Here is an 18,109-nt window from a genome sequence, read left to right as displayed (position 1 = left end):
GTAGCCAAGCCTCCTTTCTTAGTAGCCAAACCTCCTTTTCTGGCTATTTAGGGTCTCTCCTCTGGGATATTCCTCAAATAACGAATGCAAGAGCTCACCAGAGTTCCTCTGCACTTCCCTCTTTGACTTCTGCCAAGGATCGACCGCTGACTTCTCCAGGACGCATGCAAAACCGCAACAAAGTAGCAAGAAGACTACCAGCAACATTGTAGCGCCTCATCCTGCCGGCTTTCTCGACTGTTTCCTGGTGGTGCATGCTCTGAGGGCTGTCTGCCTTCACCCTGCACTGGAAGCCAAGAAGAAATCTATCGTGGGTTGACGGAATCTTCCCCCTGCCAACGCAGGCACCAAACTTCTGCATCACCAGTCCTCTGGGTCGCCTCTTATCCTGACGAGCGTGGTCCCTGGAACACAGGAGCTGGGTTCAAGTGTCTCCCACAGTCCAGTGGCCCTTCTGTCCAAATTTGGTGGAGGTAAGTCCTTGCCTCCCCACGCCAGACAGCAAACCTGTGTACTGCGTGATTTGCAGCTGCTCCGGCTTCTGTGCACTTTTCCAGGACTTCCTTTGAGCACAGCCTAGTCTGGGTCCCCAGCACTCCGTCCTGCATTGCCCAACTCGCTGAGTTGAAATCCGATGTTGTGGGACCCTCCTTTTGTGACTCTGAGTTCACAGATCTTCTAAGTGCCTGTTCTGGTACTTCTGCAGGTGCTGCTTGCTTCTGTGGGGGCTCTCTGAGTTGCTGAGCACCCCCTCTGTCTTCTCCTCCAAGGGGCGACATCCTGGTCCTTCCTGGTCCCCAGCAGCACCCAAAATCCTCAACCTCGACTCTTGTAGCTAGCAAGGCTTGTTTGCAGTGTTTCTGCCTGGAAACACTTCTGCAACCTCTAGAACGCTGTGGGAAATCTTCCATCCAAAGGAGAAGCTCCTAGCCCTTTTTGTTGTTGCAGATTCTTCGGCTTCTTCCACCCAGAGGCAGCCCTTTTGCACCTTCATCCGGGGTTTTGTTGGCTCCTGCCCCCCCCCCCCCCCCGGACACTTTCATGACTCTTGGACTTGGTCCCCTTCCTTTACAGGTCCTCAGGTCCAGGAATTCGTCTTCGGTGTTTTGCTGGTGCTTGTGATTCTTGCAGAATCCCCTATCACAAGAATTCTGTCTTTCTGTGGTAGTAGGGTAACTTTACTCCTACTTTTCAGGGTCTTGGGGTGGGGTATTTTGGACACCCTTACTGTTTTCTCACAGTCCCAGCGACCCTCTACAACCTCCCATAGGTCTGGGGTCCATTTGTGATTTGCATTCCACTTTTGGAGTATATGGTTTGTGTTGCCCCTAGACCTATGTTCACCTATTGCATCCTATTGTAATTCTACACTGTTTGCATTACTTTTCTTACCATTACTTACCTGTTTTGGATTTGTGTACATATAACTTGTGTATATTACTTACCTTCTAACTGAGGGTACTCACTGAGATACTTTTGGCATATTGTCATAAAGATAAAGTACCTTTATTTTTAGTAACTCTGAGTATTGTGTTTTCTTATGATATTGTGCTATATGATATAAGTGGTATAGTAGGAACTTTTCATGTCTCCTAGTTCAGCCTAAGCTTTGCCATAGCTACCTTCTATCAGCCTAAGCTGCTAGAAACACCTCTATTCTACTAATAAGGGATAACTGGACCTGGCACAGGGTGTACGTACCACAAGGTACCCACTATAAGCCAGGCCAGCCTCCTACAGTTCATCCACCAGAGAACTCTCCCTATGTGAAACGGAAGTTTCTCCTCCTTGCCACTGTTAATATTTTCTAAGCAAATATAGTGCTAAAAAATCAAGGGTACTGAAATAAAGTAAATTTAACAAAAATCAAAGAGGGAGAGGAAAACAGAAAAAACCCTGTCTCCTATGTTGTGAATTCTGCTGGCTGTGTGGTCTGCTTCAGCGTAATGGAAAAGGATCATGGTCCGAAGTGGGGTATGCTTTATGGTGTGTTTTGCAGGTGTTCACATTTGTCCAACTTACAACAGGTGTGGGCTGCTAGCATCCAACCAATGGCCACAGCCATAGTACTATACAGAACGGGTCCTGCGATGGACTCCTGCCATCATGGGCCCACTGCCGACACACCGCCAGCACAACTGTGAGATCTAAATAGGCTTGGAGAGATGCTGTCGCCAAGACGGCGACGTGGGGACTAGTGGTTGGCATTGGAGTCTGCCGCGTTGGCTGCGGGATGCAGATGGCACGACGGAGTACACTCCATTGTAGCGGTCTTTGGCTTAGCCGCAAGCCATCTAAATGTGGTGGCCAGAAAACCGCTGACGTGACAGTCTTTTCGGTAATAGCGGCAAGATCTAAATCGGGCCCTTAGAGTTTGGCGAAGGGGTTACTCCATCACAATTGTGACGGCTATCCCGTCCACTGAAATTTAAATCCCATTATATCTTATGGGATTTATATTTCAGCAGATGGGATGTAGATCACCGTTGTGATGGAGTAACCCTTCCGCCAAACTCTAAATCAGGCCCATAGTCTTTTGACAGCCTCCACTCCTTCAGGTACGAACTGAAAAGACATAACAGGGTTCTAAAGCATCCCATCAGTCTCCGGCTCCTTCACCCCGTATATCATTGTAATTCTCATTGGGTGTTTTATGTAGGTCATCTTCACCCCAACCCTGATGAACAGACTATGACTGGTTATTCTGTTATAATTTTGGGAGCCGATTGGGGAAATTTAACTTGGTGTCCTGGGTTCTTGGCCTGGGATTTCCCTCACGTGCCCAGCCCTCATGCTCTACTACTATACTGATACTCCTTCCAGCTTGGCAAAATAGATACCACATCAACATATTTTCCCTCTCTTCCACATCCATTCGCCCTGTAAGCTTTGCCTGGTGGTCCCATCATAAACCAACCCACCCTTCCTGTAAACACCTGTGACATGGCCAGGGAAAGGATCCATTGGCAACACACCTTCTCCTCTACAGATTCCATCCACCGCTTGGCCCAGGATGCCTTTGGTACCACCTGGTCGGGCACCCTGCACCTCTGTGTGAGCGCTGGGCTTGCCCATCGGCCATACTGCGTCCACATCCTCTCGGTCCTCACAACCCTGTGAAGAAGCCAACCAGGTGCAGCTGAGGTTTGGGGTGCTGGGTTTGCACCCAGGCCTGCATTTGCATCTTTCTCCTCCGCACTCGGCAACCCATTTGCAACATCACTGGGGCTGCCATGGAGCCTACAAAGGAAAGCAGGGTTTGGCCAAGGCAGTGGCCCTTTCACCCTCCCCTCTTAAATGTTGCCTCTTGGACATACCATCCAGAAGGGCCCTTGATAGAAAGTTTGCATTTCCATGAAGACATCTCAGCATATGCAAGACCGTAAGAGAGAAAGGCTACACTAAGGGGAATAACATAAAAACTCTATGATTTCAATTTTTATAACAGGGCAGCCATATCAAAAGAGCGTGGTACATAGAAAAAAAGAAATGCCGGGTAAGCAAATATTAACTGTTGGGCTTCAACTCCCCATTTGATGGTCAGATATTCCTTTTCTATGGTTGTTTAATGGAGTTCATGGGTGAACAGTTTTCTGCTGATGTGCAGGTTTGAATGATTGTCGTCCCCGGTCTCTTGGGGTACAACTGCTCCACGGCATCCATTTATGAAAGGGGGAGGGGGGATTTGAGACGTTTGGTCACATCAGTACTGGGCTCCAGGAGACTATCATTTGATCTGGGTGAAAGCTTTCTCTTGTTCGGAGCTTGAGGTTATATGGTTAGGCATTTTTTCTTCAACAGGTTTGGCAGGCAGAAGCAGCAGTCTCAGAAATTAGGAACAAAGAACCATATGTATGAACACATTTTCTCATAGACACAGAATGAGTAAAACCCTTTGATACATCTGGCCCAAAGTGTTGATAGTAACCTACAAATCCTAAGAAGGATCTCGCTTCATTTTTTATTTTGGGTACAGATATTCTCTGCTGGGGTACCTCTTTCTCAGTCTGAAGATATTTTAAGCCATTCCCAAAGGTGCACATTAAGTATTTCATTTGTTGGATAGCCAGCTACACTTACCAGAATCTTATCCTGCTTTATGTAATGTCATAAGGACCTGTTTCAGATGTTCCAGGTGTGAACACTCAGGGCTATAAAGCATATTGCCATCTAGATACACTACTGCATACCCTTGATGAGGCTACAGGATCTTATCTGTAAACCTGTGAAATGTGTCAGTGGTCCATGGACGAAAAAATGTTGTACTTTGAAATGAAATAGTCTTTGATGGGATTTCAAATGATTTCCAACGGAGTCTGACACAGAGATTTAGACTACTTCCACCAGCCACCGTCTCCTTGTGAAATATCAGAGCTTGTATTTCACTACTTGTTGGACCCCTTTCATTGTCGGGCCTGGTGTTTCTTATGTAGCTTTCAGCTTTCTATAATATTCCCTTACAAGCACCCTGGTTACTGTATGAAATCCACCTGGCAGGATGAAGGCTGTGAGTTGCAATGCTAATTCCAACAGCAATGGCTAAACTCCTCTAGACCGCGGGTAGGGGGACAGTTAAGATACATGCCAAATACAACCTATAGGGATTTTTGTGTCTTCTTTAGTCAGTGTGGGCCAAAGAAGCTTACTCTGTGCTAAAGGGGTACAAAGAAATAACAAAAAAACTGAAAAAAATATAGCAGAATAAAAATGTAAGATCTAAAACAACAAGTTGCCAAAAAGGAAAATGTAGTAGCCACAAATCACAAGAAATTAGAACACAATAAAGCCAACATAAAGAAAAATAGACTTTGGAGGGAGGAATATTAATGCCTCAAGCGATTTAGGGCCAGATGTATCAAAGATTTTTTCCCATTCGTAATCTGTCTTTTGTTTGTCTTTGAAGAGACCTCCTGACTAGACTTTTGAGGGAGTTTGGATATAGGACATAAATTGGGTCATTTAAACTCAGTCTCTAAATTCGAGCACAAAACATCCCAGAGCAATTGGCAACTGTGCCACGTGGTCTGTGTTTCTTTCTACACAACAGATAGAAACTAAACATCTGTAATAAAGCGTGTAAATAATATGTGTACACGTTTTGTGTATTATTACCGATACTGCCATAGTATGTAAGGGTAGGTAACATTTGGTGGAACTTAGGGGTACTTGGGTACGCAAACACAGGAATGAGTGCAATGTTACCCCAACCTCTGATAGGTGTCAGTGCTAAAACAGACACAAGCTGCATTTATCCCTATGTTAAGTCTGGTGTAAGTGGCCCTGAATATGTCTAGGCCCACTCCCTCTAAAGCTGTCAGATGGATTCCTTGCATTTACCCCAGTACAAACACAGAGTATTGATTCTGTCTCTGTTCTTTTCGTTGTATTTGAAAGTTCCCTCAGAATGTCCATGGTGAGCTCTCCCATGGTGTTTGTAAGGATGGTTCTGGACTACCTCTTTTCACCCGCACTAAACCTGTTTCTCCCTGGTTACATTCTGTCATAAATGTGTTTGTGATCGGACCAGCTCAGCACAGGAAGAGGGTGGAGAAACTCTTTCTACAGGTATTATCTCCATAGTCATCTCACAACCATATAAATAACAAGCATTTGCAATGCAATGGGTCTTGCGTTTGCTCGAGCTAGAGCTAATAGCTTTGTAAATTCCTAACTGGACTTTTCTTGCCACATAAATTGAAAATTAAAAGTAAAACAGTTGACATAAGCAAGCTGATTCAAAGTGTCACGGCCACCATGAGTATGAGTGCGAAGGAGAGACACAAAAGGAAAAAGAAGTTTGCTCACAGTCAAACGTATCAGATAGATTACAAGAGGCCAGAGCACTTGGGCGCTCAACCTAAAAATAATGTTCTTTATTACTCTGGACAATAAGGTTCTAAGACAGTCTATTGAGTTAGGAATGGTATGATAGTACACAACTATGATATTTTTGTGTCTAAAGCTGTGGCTCATTGATCAAAAAGCAGCTTTCATCCACCACAGTAGATGACCCACAGAGGACATGTCTTTTAAATATGAAAGCACAAACGTCAGCGTGTACTTTGTATCAGGAAATGCTGTGGGTTTGCAAAGAAAGTGTAGTTGGCAATGGGGCAAGAATTTGTTTACCTTTCGTGAAATGCCACAAACAATGGGAACAGCGAGCGGTGAGATAGCAGGGTGTACTGTTAAAGGGGCTGAAGGAACAAAGAATTAATTTACTGGAATCAAAGGTGGAGCTGAATAAACTGTGCTTGTCATTGGTGAAATGTAAGCTTGCAACTGGTATACTTAAGTTGTTAAAATGCAACCGATAGACTTGAGTTATTAAGGTGCAAAGATAAACTTGAGTTGTTAAGGTGCGAGTGATAGACTTGATTTGCTAAGGTGCAACCCACAGATTTTGGTTGTTAATGTGCACAGATATACTTGAGTTGTTAAGGTGCAACCGATGGACTTAAGTTGTGAAGGTGCCAGATATACTTGATTGTTAAGTGCAACTGGTATACTTAAGCTGTTAAAGTGAAGCCAATAGACTTGATTTCTTAAAGTGCTTAGATATTCTTGAGTTGTTAAGATGCGAGCGATAGACTTGATTTGTTAAGGTGCAACCCACAGACTTTGGTTGTTAAGGTGCACAGATATACGTAAGTTGTTAAGGTGCACAGATACACCTGAGTTGTTAAGGTGAGAGTGATATACTTGATTTGTTACAGTGCAACCCAAAGTCTCTGTTTGTTAAGGTGCACAGATATACTTGAGTTGTTAAGGTGCAACGATAGACTTGAGTTTTGAAGGTGCACAGATATACTTGATTGTTAAGTGCAACCGGTTACTTAAGCTGTTAAGGTACAACCGATAGACTTCAGTTGTTGAGGCGGAAATGATGGACCTGGAGTTGGTAAGGTGCAATCAATATACTTTTTTATAAGCACAATTTTATTGATTTTAACAACAACAAGCACAGCCTCTGTTACAGAGCATTCTTTCCACTATCAAAGCTGTGTCCATCAACCGGTCGCACCGCTAATTACTGTTTAATTTTTTTGTAACCTTTACAGTATACTGCGCTTAGAGTGTACGTCTGCAATAAGACTGCCTAAAGTTGCTTAGTAACCTTTGGGGACTGGGCTGGCGCTGTAGGGGGTGGAGAGGAGGTAAGGAGCCCGGGCGGCGGGGAAGAGAATGAGTGTGCAACAAACACTTCCCACTTCAGCTTTCCCCTGTGCCATTCTCCATTCACATCAACCTAAGGGACATGGTGACCCATTTATTCTTCTGGTATAAAAGCCATTATCATATCCCATGCTCTTATGAACTCCATCGTTCTCTGCCCTCTTTTCACCTCCCCACACACCAGGGACCTTTCTGCTACTGCCTATTTTTTAATTCTTTCAGCCATGCACCATAGTTTGGACCCCCAAGCTCTTCCAATTCCTGGTGATCTGCCAGCACCAGGTCTACAAATCTATTTGTAAGTTGCTTAGCCTCGGGGTTGTAATATAGTCCCAGCACATACCCTTCAGGGATATAGATATAGACCATGACAGATAGGAACATACCCTGTATCCCTGATGGAACACTAGTGCACAGACATACAGTTCTACTGATAAAACTATATAGTGCACAAAGGACAATGTATGGAAACTAGGTTTCAGCGAATATTTTACATTAGTGCATTACAAAGTAAAGTGTCTTGATTTGTTTTGATCCCATTAAAATCTTTGTTTCCATCGCATTTCAGAATTGGAAAAAATGCTTCATTTGTGGTTTTCTATGTATTTATTTTGAAATGTGTGTACAGTCCATGTATAGGTATTTAAATGTTCCTGTAGATTAGAAGAAAGCGACATCCTACATCCTTTCCTTCCACTACAGCAAGACTGTCACATAGTTCACTTTGCAAAATCTTTACACTTTTCAGTAAGAGAAAGAAAAGTAAACACCAGTCTCTATGTTAAATGAATAATGCAATGTTCTTGAGATTGCATAATACCAACATTTTTAGACTTTATTTAAAGTTATTTTTTAACCTGGATTCGCTGAAAATTACCAAATCAGCGCAGCACGGCAGCGCCACACCAGCTACAAGCCCAGCAGTTCGGGGTCTGCAAGACTTGTGCTGGGTTCAACATTGTTTGTAGGAGAGGAAACATACTTTTCGACAAAGTTGTTTATCTTCCTACCCGGTCGCTCTGCTTCTTGGGCTCTATGCATCTTATTGTCCCAACCACTCGAAAAACCTGTTTAGAGGTGAAACGCTCCCTTTCGAGGTTGCTAACACGGCAGCAAGCTGCCAGCCACGCTGAGCACACAACCAGGTCACCTGAAGGTTAGAAGAGGCCTAGAGAGCCTGGTGGTTTACTAATGAATGACCTTGCAATCCACCACCACACCACCATGTACTTCTATAGCACCAAGAAACCCAAGTGTGATGCCCTCTCAAAATGCATTACAAATTGGAAAGAGAAAGGGGCAACTAGGGTCTAGGGTAGAGGGGTGGCTGGGTACAAGGTGCCAGCAGGTGCACAGCAAAACTTCACATACTGGAGAATCCTTCTTTAACCACCGCTTACCAAGTGAAGGTCTGGAGAAGCGGATGAGTGTCTACATGAACCACCCACCTAGACCCTATCAATACACACCCACAGAACCAGGTACACATAGAAGAACGGTATGTCTGCCTGCTTACCACCCTTAAAAAGGTAACAGCCCTTGTGTTCATACAGGGGAGAAAAACAAAAGCAAATACCGACCTCCAGTTCAACACTGGAATAGCAACCTCGTTTACTTGGAGCAGCATTGTTTTGTATTGGTAGCACTAGATATCACCATGTTACAGCAACTTTGCTGACCTATGGAAGTGCTGAAAGTGCAAACCAAGAAGGTGCGACCATTGGTTTGGGTTTGCCACTCGTCACCCCAAGTTGACCTGTCTGGTTGGTCCTACAGTCCAAAAGCTGGTTGATGTGGAAGGGGGCACTGTGGGATGTTGGAGGCAGCCCTAGGATGTGGCATCTTGGCAGCAGGTGTAAGTAGACGGGGTTATGGCTCACACACGTACGTATATTCAATATAACTTCTCGGTGCCGCCGCACACTGCAGTAAGCTGGGAGCTGAGGAAATCTTTTTAGCTAGGAGTCAGGTTTCAAAACATTTTCTAAATGTTAAATGGTGGCTCGTGTACGTTATGACGTTGTTCTTCAGAAACTGAAAATGGATTCCCTATAAAGTGCAGTATAATTGGGCTTATTCAGAGCTTCCCAAAATAAATGCAACCTAATGCACATTCGTGGAGAGACCTGCCCATGCTATACTTGTGCCAGCTCACAAAACCAAATGCAAATATACATGCATATCAAAAAACTAAGGACCTGATTTAAAGTTTTGCGGACTGATGCAACATTACAAGCATGACGGCTATCCTGTTTCCTCAAAGCAAGTGCCAAATATCCTAATTCGCATAATCCAAAATCAGGCCTTACGTTTTGGAGTCCACTCTATTGGCCTACTGCAAGCCTTCGAGAATGTCCTCTGCCTTTTACGAATGCGTCTTGAGGGTTGGAGACTTTTAAGCGGTTTACGACCTCTATTGCAGACGTAAACCACTGACATATGGACAGAATCGATATTTGGAAGGGACGCCAAAAACACTCCCTTTCCACATAATGATCCCTTACCCATTTCTAAATCCATTATTAGTCGGAAAAAAGTTGTCGACTTCTAAAATGGGATTCGAACATTGACAAAAACGTTTTTGCGGTTGCAAATTGCAAATTCCGATTCTGAGTGTCTGTGACCACAAAAAGCTTTGTACGCCTTGTTCTGTGCTTTAGAGGTAAGTTCGCCCCTTGCAGTGCAGGGTAACTCGAAGAAACAAAATCGTTTGAATTGTACGTCCAAAAGATGCGTTCATTAGACCTTTTCCCTTTGAACTGCTGTATTAATTCTTGGCACGATAAGTACTGTTGTCATTAAATGGTTCAAGTGAACTTTAATAAAACTGAACTTGATCTTAATTGTGTTTTTAAGCCGTAGCTGGAATATAAACGCGGGCACAACATACCAGCCTGAAAGGAGTACATTTCCATACGGTAGCAAAGAGAGGTGAATGTCAAGGACAGAAAGGCCCCCTCCCCGGCCTCAGGTGCGCCTCCGTCCCCCCGGGCTGCCCTGGCACTCGCGTGAGCTCGGCGGCTCTCCCTGGCTCCTCAGCTGCGTGCCGCAGCCACTGGGAGGCAAGTCACGTCCTGGCACAGCGCGAGGCAGGTCCGGGGCACAAAGGTCCCGCTGCCACTCCGCACACCAGCTGCATTATTCAGTGCCCTGAGCGACTGCCTTTGCTGTTTTTTTCTGCAACCTGTTAAGTGGAAAGTGGAAGAAAGACTTTAGGGCAAAGGGGAGTGGGAGTGGCCGGCGCTGGTCCTGGAGTCCCCGGGAGCCTCTGTGTGCACAGGAAGAGCCGTGGCCGCGGAGGCAGGGCGGGGCTGCTGCGAGAGGTAGGGGTCACGGCAAACCAGGGGGCTGCTCCGGCTCCAAGGCGCCCCGCTTCTTAACACTGCGGTTGCATCGCGAAAAGTGCGTTCGTTCGGAGGGCGGGGAGCCTGGGTGGCCCTGTGTGCCTGGCGGTTCCTGCTCCTCCAGCGCGCCTGCCCTCTCAGGTGTGTGTTGGGACTCTTTAACATGTGTATTGCCACAGTCACTATATTCGTTTCGTTACTTGTATGTGCGTCTATCTCTGGTACTGCGGTACTGATGGGTATCCGTGTGAGTATGTGTGTGTACAGTGATTGTAAACACGCTTCGAGCCTGCAAGGATTTGTTATGACTATTAATACATTCGCTTAGTAAATGTGTGTATTGTGTGCTGTTATAGTGCGACTGTACACGTCTTTTGTGTGACTGCAAAGGGTTACTGTGGCTGTAAACGTGTATTCGGACAGTTCGAAATGTTTACTGTGTGTAGGTGCCTTTATTGCGCCTGCCATTGTTTGGCATGCTATTAGATAATGTGTGTTTGCATGAATTGCGACTGTCGTCACATTCATCAAGTTAGTGTATGTAGGTGCATATGTGCCCGTGAGCCAGTGTGTAGCCTGGAAGTGTTGTGCTTGTGTATAAATGCATTCCCCCCGTAAACATGTATTGGGCAGTTCAATAAAACGAAATCATTAAGTACAATCTGGGTATTACCAAAACCTATATTTTGGAAGCGCCATTTTATATGAAACCTTTTTGCACATTTGGTAGCAGTCTCCCTTATATTGTGTGAAATGCAAGTTTAACAAAATTACTAGCACGTTGTACGTGCGTTCTGTCACAGGCCGGCCCCCGCAGCACTACCAATAATACCCAAGCCACACTTTTCCACTGCACCAACCAATATTTTATTCTGTGGCTTTGTGCCTCTGTACAGACCTTTCAGTGCATTAACTAATAGAGATTTCATAATACCCAATAGTTCACTTGCCACTTATTAACTTTACTTTTTTTTAATTTAATCCATGATATGTAGGTACCTGAAGGAGAATATTGTGGGGTTTTTAGCCACCCCTTTGACCCCACCCCCGCTCTCATTGACCCAGCCACCATTGCATTCAGCGTCACAGTTCCCATACTTTTTAAATGCACTTCGACCGCTGGTCTTTCCAAAATGTTTACTGCTTGTAGGTGCACATCCCGTCAGTAAGTATGCTGGGCGTGCTGGTACCAAATGTACAAGGCATGGATGAATGCAAACGTGCAATGTGGCTGCAAACGTACATTGAGTGTTCAGAAAGTGTGTGTGTCAGGAATGCTGAGTGCACATATATCGTGACTAGTGTGAATGTGGATTGTGAAAGAGCACCAAGGAAACTAAACTTTGTTCCTCTTTGAAGGTTCCGCAGGCAGCCCGAAGGAAGCTGGGCCGGAGCAGGGCATGATACACCGAGCCTGGGGTCGGCGCTGAGCCTGGCTGCCCTTCACCTTGATCCCCGGTTGGAGACCGGCTATGTCTGCGGAGGAGGCTGCGCGGTGGGCGGAGTCCGCGGGAGGATGCGCGGAAGCAGGTGCCGCGGACCCGGGCCCCGCGGAGATCGCCAGATGGGACCGGAAGCATCAGCCGCGGGGGCCGCCTGCGGACGCTCATCAGGCCCGGGGGTCGCCGCAGCAGTCCCCGGACATCAGCCGGTTGCGGAGGTCGCAGCTCTGGAGCCTCACCGAGGCACACAGGCTCTCGGCGCGGTGGCACCGGGAGAGTCTGCCCGCTTCCTGGACGGGGGACCCGGGGCCACAGGTCGCCACCGGCGGTAGGATGCCCTCTCCCGGCGGAAGCATGAGCAACAGGCGGAGGCGGCTGCTGAAGGAGGCTTCTCAGGGGGGTGCGGGGGCTCTGCCCCTCAAGGGCTTGTGGAGTGCGGCTTCGCAGAGGAACAGCATCGCGGTCCCCACGGACAAGAAGGAACTTGGCGCCTGCGGGACTGGCGAGGCAGGACCTGGTGTCCAGTGTGGGGGCTCAGACAGACTCACCACTTGGCAAGTGCAGAATCAGGGTGGCCTTTCATGCCCTGATGGGGCAGCCGCCCTGGAGGACCCCTCCTGGTCTTTGGGAGCAGAAGAGTTTGCTGCCTACGCTCCATTGGCCTTGGACCCCTTGGAGCATGAATGGATGCTGACAGCGGCGGAGGGGCAGTATGACAGCATTATTGGACCACTCACCTCTGACCCCAGCCTCCTTTACATGAGGGACTTTGTGACTGGCTTCTCAGCCATCCACTGGTTGGCCAAGCACGGCAGGCACGAAGACCTGATCCAGCTGATGCAGTTTGCTGAAGCGCAAGGCCTAGCAGTGGACATAAACGCTAGGGCCAGCGGCGGCCTCACACCCTTGCACATTGCGGCCATGCAGGGCCACGAGATGCTCATAAAGGTGCTGGTGGGGGCTTTTGGCGCCAATGTGCATCTCAGAGACCACAACGGCCGCAAGGCCTGGCAGTACCTGCGGGGCAACGCCTCACCCCAACTCAAGGAACTCACTGGGGCCATGGAGGAAGACGTGGCCAACTTGGCCTCCTTCAACAAGAACAACAACAGCCGCTCTTCCAAGCGAGTCTCAAAGAGAGCACCACACGTGGATGATGTGGACGGAGGCGGGCCAGGGAAGAGCGGTCTGCCCGCTGCCGTCTCACCACTCATGAACCTTTTCAGGCGCTTCCGGCTCTACCTCTCTTCAGAATGGTGAACTGTTCTCAGGCCCGGCCATAACCATTTGTCCTTCTGTCGAACCTATGAAAGGCGCTGTGCAGTGCTTTATGGGATATCTCAGTTGAGAATTATGTACAATGATACAACCGCGGTTGTACTCCTAAAGTGTCTTCTGCCACAGCCATGCTACATGCATGCGGCTTAAGAATGCCGACTCCCTGCAAGGATCATTCTCTTTGCTCCTCACTTCACATGTTTGCGACATGAGTTCCAGCGCTCTGAAGCTCTGATAGAATCTCTTAAGTTAGAGATTGCAAAGTTCTCGATCTGCCATATAATGTCTAAGTCTAGATCTCTGTCATCCTCTGCCGACACTACTACTTGGACCTACCATTACTTCAACATAACCATTAAAGTCCCTGGGCCCGATTCACAAAGGCAAACTTAGACGTTTGGGAATTCACTAAGGGCATTTACGAGTAGTATCTTTAGGTCCACACTTGATATTGAAAAATGAACAGCGAGAATTTAATGAGTCTACCCCTTGTAGTTTGCAGCTCATATAAATCCCCTCTTTTGACTACTGCACTCCCAAGCTAACACAAGAAATGGGGCCATAATAAAATGCACCTTTTTCAAGCAGCTATGCACCACTGATGCTATAATTGTGCACCATGCTCTGATCCAACACGCAGATGCAAAAAATTTAGTCATACAAATTCACAAATACAAAGGTGACATTTGGTTGGGGTCAGTTTGGCACCTGTCCAATGATAAATTGCCCAAATCTGGTACAACCTATATAACAAATGGTGTGCAGCTCTAGCATTGCTAACTTAGAAGCCCTATCTTAGAAGTCAGACTCCTCAAATCCATGCACCCCGCATTGCTCTTTCTCACGAGACTAGTTGAAGCCAGTGCTCCCTGCTGGGTTGTGGCATCACACCATTATAGATGGTTGTGGGTCCTCACCAGTGCATCCACATTGTGCAATGACAATATTTGGCACTTGATCTGTGTCCATATCTGCCCAAGTACACGCAGAATAGTATGGTTTGATGCAATGCTGTGCATTCTTTGTGACTTGTAGAAGAATAATTAACGCTTGATCTCTCTATTTTTATTAATTTAAAGTTGAAATTATGTAAAAACTAATATTATGGAATGCATTAGTCAAAATTGTACTCACTCTACACTCAATGACACTTTTCAGGGCATCAAGAAGTCCTGTTGAGGACAGAACACTGAAAGGGTGACTATTCCCCAACTCACCAACACTCCCTCTGCCATCATTGAGTTTGCTTTCATTTTTTGATTATTCACATTACTCTAAATGGACCTGCCCTGTCAGGCTCTGGATATCTGCACTCAGTCGGAATGAAATAAATTCAGTGCAGGTATGGGTGTTCCTCAGTAGGAAACCATGCAGTCTGAAGTAGGACGTATCTGCATTGCTAGCTGTCCATTTCCCAGGCCCATTCCACTTTAAGTTGTCTTGAATACCGTTATTTTAGTGACCCTTTTGGAGGCAACAAGTGATCCAAGGTCTGATTTAGAGTTGAGTGGTAGTGGTAAATGCTCCAGTTTCTGGAGGAAGTGAACAATTCAGAAAAAGTATCTTGGCTTCTCTGCTAAACCCTCGTGTTACGTGAATCAGCACAACTCCCAGGGTTATTAATCCAAATGTACTGTACAGTTCTCGTCGCTTCTCAGGGGGAAAAAACGTATTTGATTCTTTGTAATAGAAGAATAAATCTATTTGTGCTACAACAGTTTTTCTAAAGTCTTATGTTGAAGCAACACATACTAAGAAATTGTGTTTCCTTGCTGAAAAAAATATCTGATTTGTAAAAAGTCCAGCTCAAACGTATAGGACACCCACATGATTATGCTTTGACTAATTATCAGATAAATATGTTTGACAGAAGCAAGTGCCCTCTTCCCAAGCATCTCTCACGAGAGGACTGAAAGCGGTCACATGGTCTGTACTATATTGCATTCCTCTACACTGTTGGTTACAGTAGAGAAGTTCTAGTTTACAGGTTAGCGGGGGGGGGGGGTCTACTACTGATGAAAGGCGTGTGGAATATCCCTAACATTGGTAGGAAATCCCCTAAAGGGTAGATGAAGTGGGCGGAGAGAATTAGAGACAGAGGATAGAAGGAAGATGCAGGCTTGGAGGATTATGGAAAAATACTAAGAGAGAACTAGTGCTTAATTTGAGCAGGTGTTTTCCGGAGATCAGCATACACATATTTAACTGCTATGGGACTTGTGGTGCTTGAGTTAATGATTCAACTGACTTTGCAGCGACCAGACAGTTGTGCACTTCTCCTGAAAATAAAAAAAACGCTTCTGTAGCAGCATTGGGAATTGTGAGCAGCAGACACGTTTTTATTTCAAGAATGGTATTGCTACCACAGCACACTGGCAGTGGTACCATTGCCACAATAGACCTCTCTCAGACACTGCCAGTCTCCATGGAGACAGGTCCACTGGCTGAAATCCCATTGGGTGATTTGAAGGTGGTCGGGGCAGGCGAGGGTTCGCCTTCCTGCGTGCCTCCCACTGAATCATTCAGCATCGCTAGACACGTTGACTGATCCAGCCCCACCCGTTTTACCATGTTGACCCAGAGTGTGTTCCATGGGTGCTCCAGGGCACAGATCACACCCAATCCGGTGCTGTTTAAGTGACCTTGGTCAGCGGATGTGGTATTAGCCTCTGCGCCTTAGATAAATAATTCAAGTACTGCAATTCCATGAGCACCAAGCCAAACCTAAGAATTCTTTCAAAGTGTAACCTTCAATTGTGGAGGGTCTAGTGTTTTTTTCATGGGTGTTATATATTATGATTAAACAGTAAGTTCGTTGGACTTCACACTCCATATAAACAATTTATCCAGCACAATATATAATGCTGAAGTAAAACCATGTAAGGCTTTTGGAAAGCTTTCAAATATTGACCTGTTGTCATGGCAACCTGCAATAAACTCAAAGAAAAAGTGTAATTCATTGCGCATTCAGCTTGATTTACGCAATTTGACATAAACATAGAGCGCATTAAGGGGCAGATTTAAAAGCCCCTAGCGCCTCCTTGCGCCACGTTAGCATATATATATTTTTTTTACGCTAATGTAGCCCAACAAGGCCAAAATCGCTGCGCCAAATTTACAAAGTGGCACAATGCATGCATTGCTCCACTTTTGTAACCCTTTGCGCTACATTATGCCTGCACCTGGCATAATGTGTCCCACGTTAGGGGGGCCAAAAAAATGTCGCAAACAAATCTGTCAGATTTCTTTGCATAATTCTTTTCAGCACTTTTAACACTAGCTCAGAGCAGGCGTTAAAAGGAGGCTTCCATTGGTTACAATGGGACTCAATGGGCTTCGCAGGATCAGCGTCAACATTTTTTACACTAATTCTGCAAAGCTCTGAAATAGCTTCAACATTTTTTACGCTAATTTCCTTACTACCGCCATGGTGCACGTATCTTAAATACAGCGCACACATGGTTGCATTAGGAGGGGGCGCTAAGGGATGCAAGATAAGTGCCACTGCACTGGACGCAGTGCCACGTTTCTTAAATCTGGCCCTAAATGTTTTGCGCAGTCAAAAATCTAAAGAGGCAAGAGATGTGTGAAAGAGAGTTCACTCTGAAGCACAGGTGCACAGTCCCACCCTTCTACTAGCTTCTCCACATTTCACTTGAAAATGTAAATCTGGGACCTAGGTGCACATTTTAAGAAAAAGAGGACAAAGGGACGAATAAGGCACACCCTTCAGGCGTTGAGGAAGACGTAATGATGTTTTATTATTTAGCCATAAGCTCAACCTATTCCTGGCTGCAACCAAATCAGCCAAGCTCGATTTAAGGAATGTGCACTGATAAAATGTATTTTGTTTATATTACAACTCCACAAAAGAATCACATAGGTAAATACAGGTTCGTATTTAGACAGTAATTTGTGTACCAGTGTGCAATATTTACTAGTGCAAGGAAATGTACCATTCCAAAGTTCATTAAAACATTGGGCACTAATGAGGTGCTCACCGCTGTGCTCTAAAGATGCAGGTAAAAGCATAGTTTGCACTTCTGCACACAAGTTAAAGGTTGAAGTCCCAGTTCAAAGCAGAGAACTTTTGTCCGTGACTATGAGGGAGCGCAAAACCCACCTTAGATACTTTCCCGTTTGGTCAAAACTGAACTGAGAGTCGAACATTGTGGCTGCATATCTGTATAGGGCCCTAGAAGAAATATTGTGAAAATCCATCCATAAGTCTAATTAAACTGAACAAGTCCACTCAGATTTAACAACATGTTGCTTGAAATTATTTCCTTATTGGGGAACCAAAACAAAATTCGATTGCGTATGACTTTCAGATAATTTTATTGACTTAACTTCAATAATATTCCACTGCCCACAAAAAGAAGAAAAATAAGTATTCTAATTAGGGCTTGATTAGGGCTTGGGACTTCTGGACATTGACTGTTGGTTGGACTTGCAATACAGAGCCAGTTGATCCAACAGACTCTGCAGTCCTATCTTACATCTATCCAGAACCAAAAAATCATCAACATATAGCAGTACACTGATATAATACCAGGGACACTTAAATTATGTGGCAGTGGAGGACCTCATTATGTGGCAAGTTGACTAAATCATGCGGCAAGGGAAGCTAAATTGAGCGAAAGTGTAACCTCATTAGCAGCACTTTAGCACCTGAATACAGCAGTCAATAATTCAGTGGGGACCAATTAATCTTTACAAAGGGTATTGCATTGCACAGCATCATATGCAGCACTTTTTTCATAACTTTTGATCCGTTTGAACTGAAACATGTTTTTTGGTTGAAATCTGCAAACTATGCAGCAGATCTGGGAATGTATAAGAAGTTTAGCAAATTCATAAATATGTGGA

The 18,109-nt window shown here is 45.5% G+C and overlaps 1 protein-coding gene across 2 annotated transcripts; it reads left to right on the top strand.

The window, feature by feature from the left end:
• Positions 1 to 10,398: 10,398 nt before the first annotated feature.
• Positions 10,399 to 14,955, top strand: SOWAHD (sosondowah ankyrin repeat domain family member D). Of its 2 annotated transcripts, none has more exons than XM_069212255.1 (2): positions 10,399 to 10,499; positions 11,880 to 14,955. In XM_069212255.1, exon 2 carries the CDS (start codon positions 11,993 to 11,995, stop codon positions 13,220 to 13,222), a length of 1,230 nt encoding a protein of 409 aa, XP_069068356.1. In that variant the 5' UTR covers positions 10,399 to 10,499; positions 11,880 to 11,992; the 3' UTR covers positions 13,223 to 14,955. The 2 variants fall into 2 exon arrangements, with proteins under 2 accessions (XP_069068356.1, XP_069068348.1); XM_069212247.1 differs by having other exon boundaries at positions 10,447 to 10,661.
• Positions 14,956 to 18,109: the final 3,154 nt, after the last annotated feature.

The sequence above is a fragment of the Pleurodeles waltl genome, chromosome 2_1 (assembly GCF_031143425.1).
Source record: "Pleurodeles waltl isolate 20211129_DDA chromosome 2_1, aPleWal1.hap1.20221129, whole genome shotgun sequence".
Lineage (NCBI taxonomy): Eukaryota > Metazoa > Chordata > Amphibia > Caudata > Salamandridae > Pleurodeles > Pleurodeles waltl.
Note: the sequence above shows the minus strand (reverse complement) of the source record. Positions and strands in the feature narration are given on the sequence as shown.

Excerpts from the sequence above, each read along its gene's own strand:
- SOWAHD (XM_069212255.1), top strand. The coding sequence starts at position 11,993 with ATGTCTGCGGAGGAGGCTGCGCGGTGGGCGGAGTCCGCGGGAGGATGC.